Source organism: Mesoplodon mirus, assembly GCF_964341445.2.
Source record: "Mesoplodon mirus genome assembly, chromosome: 5".
In the NCBI taxonomy this organism is placed as follows: Eukaryota; Metazoa; Chordata; class Mammalia; order Artiodactyla; family Ziphiidae; genus Mesoplodon; species Mesoplodon mirus.
Window position 1 is genome coordinate 68,588,616 of NC_138980.1, and position 16,508 is coordinate 68,605,123.

A 16,508-nucleotide genomic window follows, 5' to 3' on the forward strand; every position below is an offset into this window, starting at 1 on the left:
CCAGGGACCTCAGGCCTGGAGGGCTGCCCAGTGTCCCCAAGATGGTCTGGGCATGGGTCACAGGGCTAGACCTCAGCCCCCACTCCAGAGCTAATCTCTCTTAATGCCCAATGGGAATCCAGGAAATGATCAAGCACTCTCCACATAGCTCTAGCCATATACCACTCCCCTGGCCTAGAGAGATCTATTGAGGCAGAGGGGAGAGGGTGGGTGGTCCCAGAGGATGAGACAGCAAGGGGTCACATAGACCCAGATGTGTCTCCCCAGCCTCCTCCCCCACATTCTGTTTGTCACCCTCCATCTCTCCTCTCCTACCCTGCACCACAGGGGTCAGGCCCTGTGCCTAGTTCTAGGAGGTTGAATGTTTCCATGGCAACGGACCAATGAACTTGGAAATCTGAGCATGTTTCTGTTGACACAGGGAAACCCAGATGTGCACGGAGAGCCTGACAATGTGGAATCTGGCAGTGACCTCCTTAGCCACTGGTCACTGTGGATGGAAGTGTGTTATGAGTGTGAGTGTGTGTGAATGTGTGTGTGTGTGTGTGATATGCAGCAAATGGGATTAAGGTTAGAGAAGGCCTAACCTGCTTTCCTGGCCATATGGTAGCTGCTAGCAGGAGACTGCAGCATCTTACTCTCTGGAGATCTTTCTAGAACAAGGGTGTCTCTTCCCTGAATTCTACCCTGACACTTCCTCTCCTTTCTGATAGAGAAAGGGGCCAAATTGCCCAGAGGTCAATGGTGAAAGGAATGCCATTCAAAGGTCTTTTGACGGGAAGAATCCAGGAAAGATGAAAAGGGCATCTCACACCCCACCTCCACTGCCACCTCAGTTCAGGAGGTTCTTGGCCAGCTGGCACAAGTGTGGCAGAAGGACATGCCCTTGTGATGCCAGGGAAGGGAGAGGAAAGCCTGATGTAGGGACATTTTGCCAACCTTGGGGTCCAGGGCCTGGAGCTAGGTCCCCACTCACACTCCCTACCCCATCCCCGGCTCTGCTTCCTCTGTTTTCCTTCCGCAAGGCTGAGCCGCTATTTCTCTTGCTTCCTTCCCCCTCCCCCTCCTCCTTCCCTCCCTCTCTACTCTTTTCCTTTGTCTCTTCCAACTAACTCTGCCTCTGATCCTCTGTCATCCTTTCCTTCTCCTGGCTTCTACCTCAGGATCTCGTCCCCACCAGCTGTGCCACTCCACCCCTGGAGACCTTGGGTCTACCTCCCCAGAACTCAGACCCCATGCACTACAGACCCCCTCCTCCTCCTCTCCTCCACCCCAGCCCAGCAGCTCAGGGCTCGACCCCTCCCTCCTCAGGCCACACGGGCGTGCCTCGTTGGCCCCAGCCCTTGGTTCCCTGTCCTCCTTGTCTGTCCCCAGGGTCAGACATGAACCATGGGGCTGGTTCCTCATCTCCACCTCTCCCCTCATCCCACCTATCTCCTCCTTTCAGTGTCTGGCTCACCGTTTCTAGGCACTATGGGCATCCAATCTCCTGGCTCTGACCAGGAGCCCCCATATCCCATTCTCTCTTCCGTGGGGGCCTCATCATGATCTCTGTCCCTAGAGCTTACACCTGGCACTTTCTGTGAGGTACCAGAACGCGCAGGGGTCTCAGGGTAAGATTCTGAGGGACAGGACAACCTCTGAGGGTTGTCGCTCACTCTTCTTAAGTCCTGGCCCCACCTAGTCCCCTGGCTCTATCTTGAACCTCAAAACCATCTTCCCAGACTGAACCGCCTCAAGCCTATCTCTTACCTTGGAGATCAGAACTCCTGGGGTTCACAGTCTGGCCTCCTCCCCCCTCCATCCCACAGCTGAGCCCTGCTTCTCACTTGAAGTCCTTCCCACCTGTAGACCGGTAGAACAAGAAAGCACAGAGGCCGAAATAAATGAGGTGCCAGAATTTGGTTTATTGGCTCATCCAGTGCGAAAGGTCCATTGGACACCCTCTTTCCATGGATTTGGGAGCCCCCTGGCTCCTAATATCTTTTTCTTCTTCATACATTCCTCCTAGCCCTGACTGAAGCCACGGCAGAAGCTGGGGCAAAGTGTGGGGCAAAGGCTGGGCTCTGACGGGGGTCTGCTTACATGGGGCCTAGTCTGCTTGGCGTAAGACGAGGACCCTAGGGAGAAGGAAGATGGGCCCCCAGGTGAGGAGGAAAGGAACCAGCTCAGCAAGGGCCTCTACTGAGGGCTCTGAGGGGTGGAGCCCAGTCCAAGGGCAGGGCAGGAATGGGAGGAGGCAAAGGGGAGAGGATCAAGGGCAGAGGAGGAGATGAGAGGCCCCTCGGAGCCCTACTCTCTCATGGGCTGGGGTCCTCTGAGGCTCAGAGTAGGAGGGAGGGCTGAGGGTGGGGGGAGGTTACTGCTAGAGGGAAAGTCCTTTACTCAAAACCCCCCAGCTCTAGACCCAGAAAGATGCACACACACGTACACTCTCACACGCACACCCCTGGAGCCCCAGCTCTTTTCAGTGGGCGCATGTAGCACACAGCCCTACCCAAGGCCCTCAGCTGCAGCTCTGGCCTGGCCCTCCTGGTCATTTAAGTGCACACTAAGCCCGTGTCCTCCATTCACAGCTTCAGGCCCAGAGCCCCTGCCCCGGTTCTCCGAGGCCTTCCCCACTCCCTCCCTCTCTCCCAGGGCCTTCAGGCCTGTCTCTGGTCATTCTGGGCTGTGACTGGCCCCCGACCCCGAGCCCGACCCAGGGAGAGAAGTGGGACCATGTTAGGACTTCAGACAAGGGGATGGCCATGGTCTTCAGCAAGGCACTGGGTGGGCGGGGGCAGGGCTGGAGCGGGGAGAAGAGCGCTCAGGCTCTGAGGAGCCCACACCTCCTCAAGTGGCTCAGTCCTCAGCTCCTGGTCCAGCCTCTACCCTCAGCCCCCACAGCAGGGCCTCCCTCCTCTTTTCCAAGCCCTTCCGGGGGAGGGGCCACTGGGCAGGCACCAGAACCAGCCATCTGAGAGGCCCTAGGACCTGAGAATGAGGGCTGCTGGCACAGTGTGGAGCTGGGGCTCTGCAGCCTGGGGCGGGGGGTGCGTGCCGGGGCCTCAAGCGGAGTCACCCCCCGTGGAGATCTTCTTCTTGGGCCGGGTCTTCAGCGTCTTGGAAGCCAGTGGCTGTGGGAAGGAGACAGGAAGACAGAGGGCTCAGCCTGGAGTCGCAACCCCTCGCCATTTCCCCAAGCTCTGGCGCAGCTCTCACCTCAGCTTTGGGCACTTTTTTGATGGATTTGGCCCTCTTAGGGGTCTTGTCTCCCGTATCATCCTCAGAGATCTCTGTCCGGGGATCTGCCTGGTTCGTGCCTGACCTTAAACTCACGGCAGGGTCATCTCCTGGTTCGGGGAGGAAAGGAGAACAGCGGTCTGGCCTTTCTCCCACCTGGCCTCCTTGCCCCTGTGCCCCACGCCCAGCCCTGGGCCTGGCCTATACCTAAGTCCTCAATGGTGTCCAGGAGGCTGCCAGGGCTGGGTCTGAGGCGGCCGTCGGTCCCCTGCAGGGGCAGCGCATCCTCGTCCCGGATCAGGGTTAGGTCCTGCATGCTGAAGCTTCGGAGCTTCTCTGACAGCACCCCCTGGCCCTAGGGTCACCACCACGCACCGGGAGAACCGGAGGAAGGGGCGGGGTGGAGATAGAGGTCACCGTGGGGCACTGGGCAGCCACTGGGCTCAGTGCTCTCCCCGCAGTGTCCTCACCCCGTCCTATGGCAGCACTGACAGGCTGGGGCCATGCTTTCCCTTTGGACAGATGAGGAAACTGGCCCGTTGAGTGCAAGTTCCTTAGCTGGAGGGTGTTAGAGGCAGGACTGGAACCCTAAGCTGCACAAGACCCCAAACCTTCACAGACCTGAGGACCTGGTGGATGCAAAGGGGCTTGGCCAGGGGGACGAGATGAGCAAAGTGGGGCCCTGGGAGCTGGGTCTGCCCCCATCTCACCTTGGCAGCAGCCGTGACCGCGGCATTAGCGGCCAGGTTCAGACCCCTCTTGCCCACCCTCATCATGGTCTCATAGCTCTTGTCTCGGGCCTGTGTGATGTACTCGTCGATCTCCTGAGGGGTCGGAGGGGAAGCAGGAAGAGGTGAGGGGTGGGCCCTGCTGGCCAGGCCCTGCCCTGCCCTTGTTCACACCTGGACAAAGGCACTGCTTGCCCGAGGAGGCCAGGGCCCTGCCAGATCACCCATAGGGAGAGCCACGAATGCACGTGGTTACAGGCACTGGGCTGCCTCGACCTGGGGCAGATGGGAAGGGAGCTTCCCTCGTCCCAACAGACCTTCTCCTTGTTGGACAGTGTTGGGTGCACGAACTTGCGGTAGAGCACGCTGGAGCCTTTGGTATAAGGGGACAGCAGCCATATCACAAAGGCAATCTTGAGCTCAAAGTAGAATGGAAACCTGTTGGGTGGAGAGAGAGGCAAGCGGCGGAGCCTGGGGCAGGGAGTCAGGAGGTGCGCCGACCCTCTGCATGACCCTGGCTGGCCCCCCACCCCTTAGTGCACTGAGGTCCCCATGTGGCTCAGGAGACTGGTCAAGGGGAGGCTCAACTGAGACTCCAAGTGGGAAGGTGAGAGGTGATCCCGCAGGAATTTCCTGCAGCAGTGGCTCTCCTCACCCTCTTCTGACAGAAGACTACCCACTCCTCTGTCCTGGGGTCAACACCATGGAAGAGATCCCTAAACTTCCAGGTGCACTCTTGGGTCCTCACCCCATTCTCTTCCTGCCCTTCCTCCCATGAAGAAGCCGGGCTTCTCCAGCTGTGCTCTGGATCCACCCCTTGATGCCATGGCATGGCCCCTGCTTTTAAGGATCGTTCTCCATTCCCCAGGGCTCTTTCCCAGGCCACACACTCCTTCAGGTCTCCTCCATCCTCATCAAAGCTCCCTCCTTTGCTTGTGTCAAGAGGCACCTACACTCACTGTTCTCAATTTTTAACCCATTACTCTTTCCTAATTTGACCCCATTCAACTTCCTCTTCTAAAACTGTTTTTCTCAAAGGCCATAGGCCCTTGAAATCTACAAATGCAAGGATGTTTTGTCCTCTGCCTCTCTGTAAAACTCTTTTCTTTTGACTTCCAGTGTACCGTGCCATGTTAGTCCTCTCTTCCAAGAGGCATTTGCTCATTCAGTAAGCACTTTTGAGCGCCTGCTGTGAATATACAGATGATTAGGGCATTCCTTGTCCTCAAAGGACATATACATAGTCTAGTAGTGCCTAGAAAAAGCCTTTGAAATACAAGCATCCAATGTTTATAAGATTGACTCATATGCCTATTTTACAAATAGGGAAACTGAGGCTTAAGAAACTGTGACCTGCCAAGGTCACGGCAAGTCTGGCAGAAGCAGGTTTCCTGAATTCTGTTGTGGTGATTTGGCTACCACCAGAAAGAAATGTGAGGATTATGTCTGTTCTGATTCTGCTGATCAAGCCAGGCCTGGATGGGGATTGGGGGGAGGGGACACCCAGGACCCCATGGAACTGTTGGGGGATTCCACCCTGGGTCTCGGTCTTCTGTTTGACTGGCTGTGTAGAAAAAGTCAGAGGCCCTGGCCCCTGAGATGCAGGGAGGGGATGCTAGATCTCACCAGGAGAGCACAATATCTGTGAGTGTCTCGGCAGTGGTGAAGAAGGCAAAGACGATCCAGTACATCATCCATTTCACCTGAAGGTACAGAGGGTGGTGTTGGCTGGGGCCTTGGGGAACACCCAGGACCCCACCTTTGCCTGCCAACCATGCTGGAGGTGCTGTGGGGGACGCTCAGGACCTCAACTTTGCCTGCGTATCACACCAGGCCTGGAGGAAAGGAACACACAGGAACCTCCCCTGAACCAGGTCTCATTAGTGCTGACAGCATTAGTACAAAGTCATCCCGACCTGTCATGTGACCCAGTGTCCTCCCTGATCTCTGCCACGTGGGTTGGGTGGGAGATAAAGGGTCATACACTCACATATTCCTTCACGTTTTTTGTCTTCACGGCCTTGTAGGAAGAATAGGCTGGATACAGGGTGCCAAAGATGAGCCTAGGGAGGCAGGCATGGTTACTGGGCCCCTCGGCCAAGAGCAGTAGCCTCTCCCTCCCAGCTCTGCATCAGTCCCTGGGTAGGTAAGGGGAGAATGGACAGAACTCCAGAGTGCCACATCAGCTGGACTGATGAACTCAGGTCAGAGGGTTTAGGTCAAAGCAGGCAAGCCTGAGGTGATACACAAGCATGGAAGCCCCAGCCAGCTAGGGTGATGCCTCATAACACCCCCCCTGCCCCCTTTTTTTTGGCTGTGCCGCACAGCGTGTGGGATCTTAGTTCCCCAACCAGAGATCAAACCTGGGCCCTTGGCAGTGAGGGTACCGAGCCCTAACCACTGGACACCAGGGAATTCCTCTGTAACCCTTTATTTAGTTTTTCTCCAGCCCCTGAGGCACAGAAAGACCCAGAGCCAGAGGGTCTGATGTGGCCTCTTCAGCCCTGATCCTTGTTTGTGCATAAGCATATCAGGGGTGGGGGTCTGGTCACTGCCACAGGGTTGTCTTCCTTCTCGACACCACTCCCATTCATACCCATCTGCCCTTACCCTCTACCTCCCTGTCGCAGAGCCAAGCTGGGTAGGGCCACCTAACAGGGCACTCTACCTGGCAGTCAGAGGTACCACTGTAGCCCTGGGGGCCTGGGGAGCAGAGGGCACAGGGACAGGAGGCCCTGAGAGGGGCAGAGAGGTTTATTCCCCCATGTAAACACTTTTGGGAATAGGCTCAGGGTAGTGTGCTGGGCTGGAGGTCCTGGCTAGAGTGGAGTCCGGTGCTGATCCCATCAGAGATCACATACAGGACACACGTGAGGGAAGGAGAGGACCGATGCCGCTCAGGGAGCTCATTCACACGAGAGAAGCAGACACTCGGAAGGTCACAGGGAGGTCTGAGGCCCCTGGATTCCCTCTGGGGTGGGATGGGGGAGAGGCAGGAGGGAGAGTCTGGTGGGTCTAGAGAAAGCCAGAACACAAGCACATGACAGCAGGGAGGGGATTCTGGGGTGTCAGTCCCCCAAGGTAGAGGCTTAGGGGCAGGGACCTGAGCTGGGGCAGGGGTTGGCTGAGGCCCATGTGGAGCCCCTGCCAGGCCCAGCCCCTTGACAGTGTGTGGTACTGCCTGTTCCCCCATGGACTTGCCTCACTGAGGCAGGACACTTCTGAGAAATAGCCTTTGGAGATGGGGTGGGGGGCGGAATCCTCAAGGACAAAGTCCCCGATTGTGGGAGAGGGTACCCTCCTGCAGCCTGGGGAAGGTGGGAGGGATGTAGCTGGCAGCCTGAAATGAAGGCCACCTAACACCCTCCCCTCCACGGCTTTCACAATCCCAGGCTGGCCACACACATCCTCTCCCAGTTACCTCCCACACTTTGTCCTCCAAGCATCTCTGCTTCCCATATCCCGTCCTCCCTGGGGGGTCTTCAGGGCATGTGCCCTCACCCCCCAGTCTCCTGACAGCCAGTGGAAGAGGCAGGAGAAACCCGGCCCTTTGGGGAGGCCAAGGCTGCCACGGCCCTAAGCTATGGAATGAGGAGGCCCTGCCTTGCTCCCGGGGCTCTTCCATTAGCCCTCTTCCCAAGGGAGATGAGGGCCCAGGTTTGAGGAGCTCCTCCAGTCAGATCTGCGACGTGGGGGAGGGGGCAAGCCGCCTCCCCTGATAAATCAAGCCGTGCTGCCCAGCCCCTGGGGTGAGGGAGGGTGAAGAAACAGGGAAATTAAAAATAAAAGGGGTGGGAAGCCAGGTCTGCCATGCTCCTCTAACAGTTCCCCCTCCTCCAGGTCCCACACCTCCACGTCTCTGGGGACCCCAAATAGGGACGATGTGTCTTTAGGTGACTCTGCTGTATGAAGCCACGGAGTGGTCCATCCCGGGCTTCAATACCCCTTACCTCCCATCCCTAGCCCCCATCCCCCTCCCAAACGGCCGCGCCCCGCCGCCGCCGCCGCACTCACACCACCAGGCGAGAGATGATCCAGGACACCATGGCGGGGCCGGGCGGGGCGCAGGGCGGGAACCCGGCCCGGGCCGAGGATGCAGCTGTTGGAGGCCGAGCGGCGGCGGCAGCAGGAGCCGCACTAGCAGCAGCACCCGCAGCAGCAGCCGCCGCGGGGGCCGCGGAGCGCCGAGCCGCCGCCGTTAAAGGGGAGGTCCTTGCCGCAGCGGCGGGCCGTGGGCGGTGGCGGCTCTTAAAGGGGAGGCCGCGGCGGCGGCGGCGGCGGCGGCGCGCCCCCTGCACCTGCTGTCGCCGGGCATGCGCCTTTGACCTGCCTTCTTCTAATCGTTTGTTCACCTTTCTTGGGTTCCAAGCCCTGGCTTGAGGCCCTCAGAGGCCTTCATGGTTCCATCCTGACATCCTAGCCCTCCTCCTGCCCTGCCCACAACAGTCTGAAAGAACATCCCACGAGGAATAATAGCTATGACTTATTGAGTGCTTACTGTGTGTCAGGCCCTGTGCTAAGAGCTTCACATGCATTATTTCAGTGACCATCCTATAAGGCAGAGGTTATAGTTATTCTCATTTTGAATATAAGAAAATGGGAAGCTTTAGGGAGGTTCAATAACTTGCCAAGGGTCACAGAACCACAAAGTCATGCTGCTAAGACAGGAACTCAGGAAGTCTACTAAATGGGCTACTTCTCCCAACTGCTGACTATCAAACCCTCCTCCCCCATCACAGGCCATCAAGACGCCCACCCAGGAAATCCTGAAGTCAAAGGTAGAGGGGCATCTGTCCACCCCACCATCACCAATCACTCCAGTTGGAAAAGGACCTAACCCCGTTCCAAATCTGGTCTGCTTTTTCAGTTTTGTAAGGGAACTGAGCCCTGTGCTTTCAAGGTGGATACCCTGGGGCAGGGGAGTGCCTCTTGGTAAACAGAGGCTGGTAGAGAGGCCTGGGGTCCAGGTAGGAGATGAATCCAGGGGTTCCAATTCCATCTCCACCAGCAAGCACTGGCGGCAGTGGATGCCCTAATTCTGAAGACATTTATATCCAGAATGTAGGCTAGCCTGCCTCCTGATTTTCACCAAAGCAACAAAGCTTCAGCAACCTCTGCAACCCCCCTTCCCCCACTGCTTTCCTTTCCTGTGCCATTTCAAAGCTTCTGCATTCTTTATGTCGAGGTGTAATCCTCTGATGACCATAACATCAACCCGTGCCCATCCAGGCTGAAAGGACATGCTCAGAACTCTGTATTTCATTTATGGTCCTATTCAAGCTCAGTATCCTTGAACCACACAATGGTCTATTTCCACTGGGATAATTGTATTTCCAGGCTGAAACACTTTGGAAGATGTTTTTCCAACAGGATCCAGAGAAGCAGCTTCTGATGACCCCTCTTGCTATTCTTTACAACATCCTCTTCAAAAGGCCTTTTCTAATTGGAACGCAGTCTGTCCTCACCCTTCAAGCCACTTTAATTTCATACGTGGACAGCCAGGCCTCTTGTTTTGATGAACTTTTGTCACTGATTGCCCAAAACCTTGCTCTGGCCACTTCCCATATCCTTTCCCCCCCAGACTGTTCAGGAAGGTAGGAACCCAGCTTTCCCATAGAGCATAAACTATGGAAAGCCCATCTTTGCTCCTACCCTCTAACTCATGTAGCACCTTCCCTTCATCCCCAAGCCCTCAAACCACAATGACCTGGCACTTCCCTCTCCCAACTGGACACATTCAGGAAGCAAAAAGTAATAATCGGCTGCAACAATGTAATGATGATATGAAAATGAACCATCCTCCACCTCCAACCCCATCCTCAACCTGGCCCTGCTTTTTAAAACAGCTGGCACAGGAAGAATTTAGTCCACTACAAACAGATTTGTTAGATTTTTAATAAGAACATGGAAATCCCAATCAGCCCTTCAACAAAATTAAAATACAGAAAGTGAAATTAAAAGTATTCTACAGTAAATGACTTTTATTAAAAAAAAATGTAACTGTGAACATATAAACAAGCCTGCAGGGCACTACAGTACAGCCGGGAATATAGATACATTTTCCAATGTACCTATGGGCCAATGAATTCCATCATTTTCAAATAAATTCTTAATAAAACTCCACTGAGTTGGAAAGTTTTGCTGAAAATATTTCCGGACAAAACACCCCCAAAACAAAAAGCCTCATGTAGGAAAGCAAACTTTCCTTTGCATTTGGAACTATAAGAGGAGTCCCAAGGGAACGCTGGTAATAGATGGAAATGGGTCCTGGAGTCACCAGTGTGTGTATGCGTGGAACACACCAACAGCACAGACATGACAAAGTTCTTTCTCAAGATGGCTGTTCCCTCAAGATAGGACTGAGATGGGATGGGGAGAAACTAACAGAATCCTACAAAGCCAATTCTTTAAAATTCTGCTTTGGCTGATTTTTGTGCTATAATGGGCAGTTGATTTCTAAAAATCTTATTTCTTCAAAGAGTTTTATCGAAAGGAAGACTAAATGTAATGTGCCTTTCCTCATAATCCAGGAAAACAACTGTGGTATTTCAAAAGTTCTAAAAATATCTACTTTCATGAAATAGTAACTATTTCACTACAAACCTATTTTTCACTAAATACACACGCCTCCTAATCCTGGAGCCCCTTGGGAAAAGCAGTGGATTCCCCCTGGGTCCTTCAAGACTCCACTGTCTACGGGAGAGATGGTGGGGAAAGGCTTCACCTGGCTCCCGGGATGGGGTGTGTCAGAGGTCATGTGCAGAGACACCGTCAGGCTTCCACCAGGCGTGTTTAAGCAATTAGCCCCCACTTATACCAGTTATGTGATTCCCCCTACCTCCAAACACATTCCCACTTAACTAGGCACAAGAGAAAAAGAAAAGAAAGGTGTGCCCACATTCCTGGTTTCCACGAATCTCAAATCATGAGAATGTGCAGGAAAGCCCAGCGATATTCAGGCAATTCAGAGTCCCAAAAGGCCACAGGATGGGGATGTGGCACCCTTGGCTTGGAGTCTGAAACTGTGTGTGTGAACAGTGCGACTTTCCTGTGTCAACCTTCAGTGTTGAGGCAGCAAAGAGTGGCTGGAGAGTTTGTAATACTGACCACACTGGCTCCAAGTGAAGGACCTCTGCTCCAGCAGAGAACCCTGCTGTTCCCTGTATGTGTTGTGAGTGAAAGACCTGCTTCACAGGCGAGTTTGGAATTTCTCCATGCCTAAGACCTTGCCAGCTTGGATTCGTGAGCCTTGAGGGTGCCAACAGCATCTTTCACTGCGTGATAAATGATGTTCTTCACCTGGAGAGAGCAATCAGCACAGTCACTTTATGGCAGCCACAGACTGTGTTCTGCAAATGAAAATGTTATGTCCTACACTGACTAAAAGCCTTCTGATAAGTGAGGAAAGCCCTCAACCAGGACTGCGTACTTCCTAAATCAATCCCAAAAGATGATTTACAAGTCACACAAAATATATAGTCTATATTCAAAAAAGAATGATTTCATCATTTGAAAGTCTATGTAATCACCATCCTCTATATGCTGGGAACTACTGTTAAACTCTTTATGTGGACTTTCATTTAATCCTTACCATAATACTATGAGGTAGATTCTATTATTATCCCCATTTTACAGATGAGAACTGAGGTTCCATGGTTAAGAATCTTACCTGAGGTCCTGTAGCTAATAAGAATGCACTAAAACAATAGTGGGCAGGTAGGATTTATTGGGTATTTTTCCCTTTTGTGCTTATACATATTTTCTAATTTGTCAAAAAGGAACACATATGTGAAGTAAAAGTTATTAAAATAAAGTGAACAGGATAAAGACGGTTTTAAACCAACACCGTGATTATTTCTGAGGAGATGGAATGGGAAAGAGTACATGGAGGCTTCAATAATGTAGTTGTTGTATATGTATATATTGTGTATGTGGTACGTATATGATGCTTTATTTCTTAAGCTGAGTTATGGGCACACAAGCCCCCTTTGCTGTTCTCTATTACATTTTTTGTATTAAGTCAATAAATATTTACTGAGTACCTACTATGTGCTAGGGAAAAGCAGTGAATAAAACAGTAAAATCCCTGCCTTCATGGAGCTTAAACAGCTTATGTCCTAGTAGGGACAGAAACAAACATAAAATACATAGTATGTTAGATGGTGAAAAATACTACAGAAGAAAATAAAGCAGTGACAGAGGATTGGGAGGTGACATGTAACAAGTAGAGACCTAATGGAGGTGGGGTCTGAAATATGTATGCCTGAATACTTGCATTATATATCTATAATATCAATGTTATCTATTTATCAATGTGACGGTACTTTGTATAGGAACTTTATGGTTGAAATATTCCATAATTTTGAAAAAGGAACAGCAAAACAGATCAAGTTCAGGGTTAAAGGTGATTAAATCTACCAGCAACCAAGAAAAATCTACAACCTCATGGGCCACTGACCAAAGAAAACACACCTGAGTCACAGGCACGATGGAGGAAAACAGGTCACATGTGAGAGGCTGGAAGAATGCCTATTCAGATGCTGAAGTTCTGCCTGGGAAATCTTGCTTCCTTATTCTTTTTCTTTTTTAATGTTATTAAAGCATCCAAGTATATTAACAATGAAATTCTGCCCTTAAAGTTCCAATCCATTTCTGAGCAGAGGAAAACCTAATCTGATTGTCCAGCTTAGATCTACAAGTGGGAGACAACTCTTAGGGACATGGATTACAGTCCCTAGCGGGGCTCTAAGGAATTGAGTTTGCACAGAAATTTGCTGTGAGAAGCAGCTTCCGGGAAAGAGGTTTAGAACACATTGCCACAGTGCTTTTCCCACCTGACTGAGGAAGTCAGTCTAGTCAGTTACTAACACGGATACACTGTATCTTCCAGGGGCAGAGAAATAGAAGACTGTCACACTGGAAGTGATTAGGTTAAAAGATTCATATTCTCTAAAAGCAAACCTGAAGAGGACTGATTAAATACCTCCTGGAGGGAGGACTCCATACCCCAGACATGGGTCCCTTAATCATCTCTCTGCGGTTATACTGCCCAGGTAATATCCTCAGAAAGCAGAATGTGCCTCCTGTGTATGTAGCCTAGTAGGAGATGAGAAGACAGGGTTGGGGTGGAGGAGGAGTTCTTTACCTGCAGTTTATCCTCATGGTTTGTATGAGTGTTAGAGAGATGCCTGAATTCCTGAGTCAGGCGGAAACAGTGCTTTACATGCTCTGGAGATACAAAGTCTTCTGCTACTTTTATGCAACTGTATAGATTGTGCACCTGGGAGAGGAAAAGTACAGAGGCAAACATCAGGCACTAGAGAGTCAGCAACAGGTGTCCATCATATCGTTTAAAAAACACTTTAGAAATACTTATGATATTCCATTTTCATAAGGACAACAAATGCAGAAAGACTATAAGTATATACATTTATAGATGAAAACGTTAGTATTTGCACAGAAAAGGATCTGGAAAGATATACACCAAACTGTTAACAGTAGGCTACTTTCTGGAGAAGGCAGGACAAGGGGACTGAAAAGGGATATGGCATAGGTAGCTGAACAGAGAATCACCTTTTCTTTAATAGTCTCCCTTATTTAAAAATCTTTAAATGAGCATTTAAAATTACATGGAAGGGGGGCTTCCCTGGTGGCGCAGTGGTTAAGAATACATCTGCCAATGCAGAGGACACGTATTCGAGCCCTGGTCCGGGAGCATCTCACATGCCACGGAACAACTGGGCCCGTGAGCCATAACTTCTGAGCCCGCAAGCCACAACTACTGAAGCCCGCGTGCCTAGAGCCCGTGCTCCGCAACGAGAAGAGCTGCAATGAGAAGCTCGTGCACCGCAACGAAGAGTAGCCCCCGCTCACCACAACTAGAGAAAGCCTGAGCGCAGCAACAAAAACCCAACGCAGCCAATAAATAAATTAATTAATTTAAAAAATTAATAAAATTAAAAAAAATAAAATTACATGGAAGAAAATTAAACGTCAAAAAATAAGTTGCACTTGAAGAGCAATCAGTCTAACCCAGCCATTTATATCTATTGCCAGATTAGCAAGAACCACAGATATAAGGAAACTATGGGAATTGTGGAGCCAGCCCTACCCCCAGGTTGGAACATACCTGGTGTGGGGCTCCAGCAGGTATGAAGACGGCATCTCCCAGGAACTGAACAATGGCCCAGCCTTGCACACCATATTCCTCATAGAGTCGCTTACGTAGGGTCTGGTCCAAGTACCAACTTTGGTCATGAATTGGATCATGATCAGGGGGATTCTCTTGGCCTTGCTCTTCTCCAACCTGATCGTGAAGCCATGACCAAAACCCAAAGATGGAAAAATCAATAAATACATAAAGATTATTAACAGGATAAATCCAACTTGCTGCAGTAACATCACTGGTGGGCCAAAGTTTCTACTTTATTCAATATCCTCTAAGTGTGGATTCAGCCCTATGGAGCATTTTGACAGAGGGCACAGGTCTTTAATGCCAACAGACTCCACATGAGAAACCCTAGGCAGGCTGTCTCAGCATCCCCAGACCCTTCGTCTGTGAGCTGGGAACCCACTCAGGGACATACCTTTCGGAGCAGCTCCCGGATCTTCTCCGCATCCTTGGCTGCATAGATGTGCCACAAAGCACCGGGTTTCTCCTTTCCATCATGAATCCTTTGCTTTGTCACCTCATCAGCATCTCCCTCATCAATTGTCTTGAGCACCTCTGAAAAGAGCAAAGTGACACTTTTCAATGTAACCAGCCATTTCAGTACCTCTGAGTGAAGCAAAATGTCCAATTCAAACAAGTTTAGTCTCTACTATTCTCTATCTCTCTGGAGTGATAAAAGGTAGAATCAAAGAATCAAAACTCATATTGGTCTAAGCTTCCTACACATGGGAAGAGCGACCCTAATCTTCCATACTTAACAGAGACTCAGCATTTTTTGGAGATATAGTGTTCCTTTAAAACGTATTTCCTGCTCAAACTGTGTAGCCATATTTTATGTTCAAATTGCAGGTTATTTCCTGCTGTAAGTAGGTGGACTGTATACTTTCTCAAGACCTCTTCAAACTCTAGGATTCTGTGGATTTAAGGCCACGAAGAGTAAAGCTTCTCTGGCAAATTAAGAGGCTTGGCTTCTAATCCTTGTCTCTTATGACCCTTTAAATGACAGCCTAATGGAAAGATGTGCAGATGTGTAGCATCAAAAGCAAATGTGTGGCAGGAAATATACCAAAGTAATGATATTGATTACCCCTGAACTTTGAGATTTTGAGTTTTCTTCTTTAAAATTTTGTTTTCTAAAACTTCCATAATTAGCACACATTAATTCTACACTGAGATAGCGGAGAGTGCAATGCAGCAAAATATCACTTTTATGCTTCATCTCTGTGCAAATGACCTGGCTTTATCACCTATTACCCCATAGCTGAACTGGGTGATGGACAAAGTAGGCCAGTTTGCCCTTTCTTCTTTATTCCTCTTTGTGATGCTACATACTCAGTGTTAAAGGGCAGCATTCCCAGAGAGGGAATAACTCTGGTCAAAGATACACAAGTACCACTCTTCTCTGCTGCAATCACCCCTTTGTCTGGGCACCTACTATGCATCATGCCTGGCAGAGATTTAAGAAAAACCCACTGGCCCTGACTGAGGAGAAAGACATACCATTTCACTCCTGAGGCTAAACCTCACCCTGCTGAAGCACTGGGTTCTAGAAATCATACCTTCATCATGAGCACCCTCCCCGATGGGGATCCCAACATACACCATCACATTAACTGCATCAGACACATCTAAGTGAAGATTTGTTGTGCCAACTCTTCTGTCTTCTGCTGTTATCAAGCCTGAAGGTAAAAGGAAGATATGCAAGGTGAAAGGGCAATATTCTTTTTTTTTTTTTTTTTTCTTTTTTGGCCGTGCCGCGAGGCTTGCAGGATCTTAGTTCCCCGACCAGGGATTGAACCTGTGCCCTCAGCAGTGAAAGCATGGAGTCCTAACCACTGGACTGCTAGGGAATTCCTGAAAGGGCAATATTCTGAAGAATCCATATAGACCCTACAAGTGAAAACATACTGGAAGATGTTCTTAAATGTGTAACACTGGGAGAATAACGTATATCTATTTATCAATAAATAATCCTCCTCGTCTCTTTTCTAGTGTTTTAAAACTGATTTCGAGCTCAGTTGACACTATCATTAGCTTTGGCCATCGATCCAATTCCACCCTCCTAAATGATCTGTCCTCCAAAAGCAAAACAGATATGGGCATTATGGACACTCAAATGAAGCCTGGCTTTCACAGTGGTTTAGGACATTACTGTGAATTCACAAAGAGCTGGTTGGGTAGCATGGTACTCAGCCGTCTTCACTCTTATCTTATCAAGTCTCTTAAAAGCTAAGGATCTTTGGTCGTGCCGTGCGGCATGCGGGATTTTAGTTCCCTGACCGGGGACAGAACCCTCAACCCCTGCAGTGGAAACACAGTGTCTTAACCACTGGAACTCCAGGGAAGTCCCTTGGATGGAACCTTTGAAAGGAAACTTTCTAACT

General features: G+C 50.6%; 2 protein-coding genes across 4 annotated transcripts in view; both read right to left on the reverse strand.

Annotated features, from left to right (window-relative positions):
* Positions 1 to 1,899: 1,899 nt before the first annotated feature.
* On the reverse strand, positions 1,900 to 8,094 carry REEP2 (receptor accessory protein 2). 2 transcript variants are annotated; one of them, XM_082623388.1, is made up of 8 exons: positions 7,968 to 8,094; positions 5,944 to 6,016; positions 5,580 to 5,656; positions 4,271 to 4,391; positions 3,936 to 4,049; positions 3,433 to 3,574; positions 3,205 to 3,335; positions 1,900 to 3,119 (listed from the first exon to the last, which is right to left on the reverse strand). In XM_082623388.1, the coding sequence occupies exons 1-8, from the start codon at positions 7,997 to 7,999 to the stop codon at positions 3,051 to 3,053; spliced, it is 759 nt and encodes a 252-aa protein (XP_082479514.1). In that variant the 5' UTR covers positions 8,000 to 8,094; the 3' UTR covers positions 1,900 to 3,050. The 2 variants fall into 2 exon arrangements, with proteins under 2 accessions (XP_082479514.1, XP_082479513.1); XM_082623387.1 differs by having other exon boundaries at positions 3,433 to 3,580.
* A 1,738-nt stretch (positions 8,095 to 9,832) lies between these two features.
* The window catches only part of KDM3B (lysine demethylase 3B), a 60,973-nt gene continuing 54,297 nt past the window's right edge, over positions 9,833 to 16,508 (reverse strand). For both annotated transcript variants that reach the window (XM_082620424.1, XM_082620423.1), the window contains 5 exons: positions 15,684 to 15,803; positions 14,540 to 14,679; positions 14,083 to 14,259; positions 13,099 to 13,233; positions 9,833 to 11,252 (listed from right to left, as the gene is read on the reverse strand). In XM_082620424.1, coding sequence (XP_082476550.1) covers positions 11,172 to 11,252; positions 13,099 to 13,233; positions 14,083 to 14,259; positions 14,540 to 14,679; positions 15,684 to 15,803 — 653 coding nt within the window. In that variant the 3' untranslated portion in view covers positions 9,833 to 11,171. The remainder of the gene's footprint in view (positions 11,253 to 13,098; positions 13,234 to 14,082; positions 14,260 to 14,539; positions 14,680 to 15,683; positions 15,804 to 16,508) is intronic.

What these genes read in the sequence shown, in the direction of transcription:
- REEP2 (XM_082623387.1), bottom strand. Translation starts at nt 7,999, where the DNA reads ATGGTGTCCTGGATCATCTCTCGCCTGGTGGT. An exon ending in CAAAAAACGTGAAGGAATAT is followed by an intron (nt 5,657 to 5,943) that starts GTGAGTGTATGA and finishes CTGTACCTTCAG; the next exon opens with GTGAAATGGATGATGTACTG. An exon ending in ACAGATATTGTGCTCTCCTG is followed by an intron (nt 4,392 to 5,579) that starts GTGAGATCTAGC and finishes TCCACCCAACAG; the next exon opens with GTTTCCATTCTACTTTGAGC.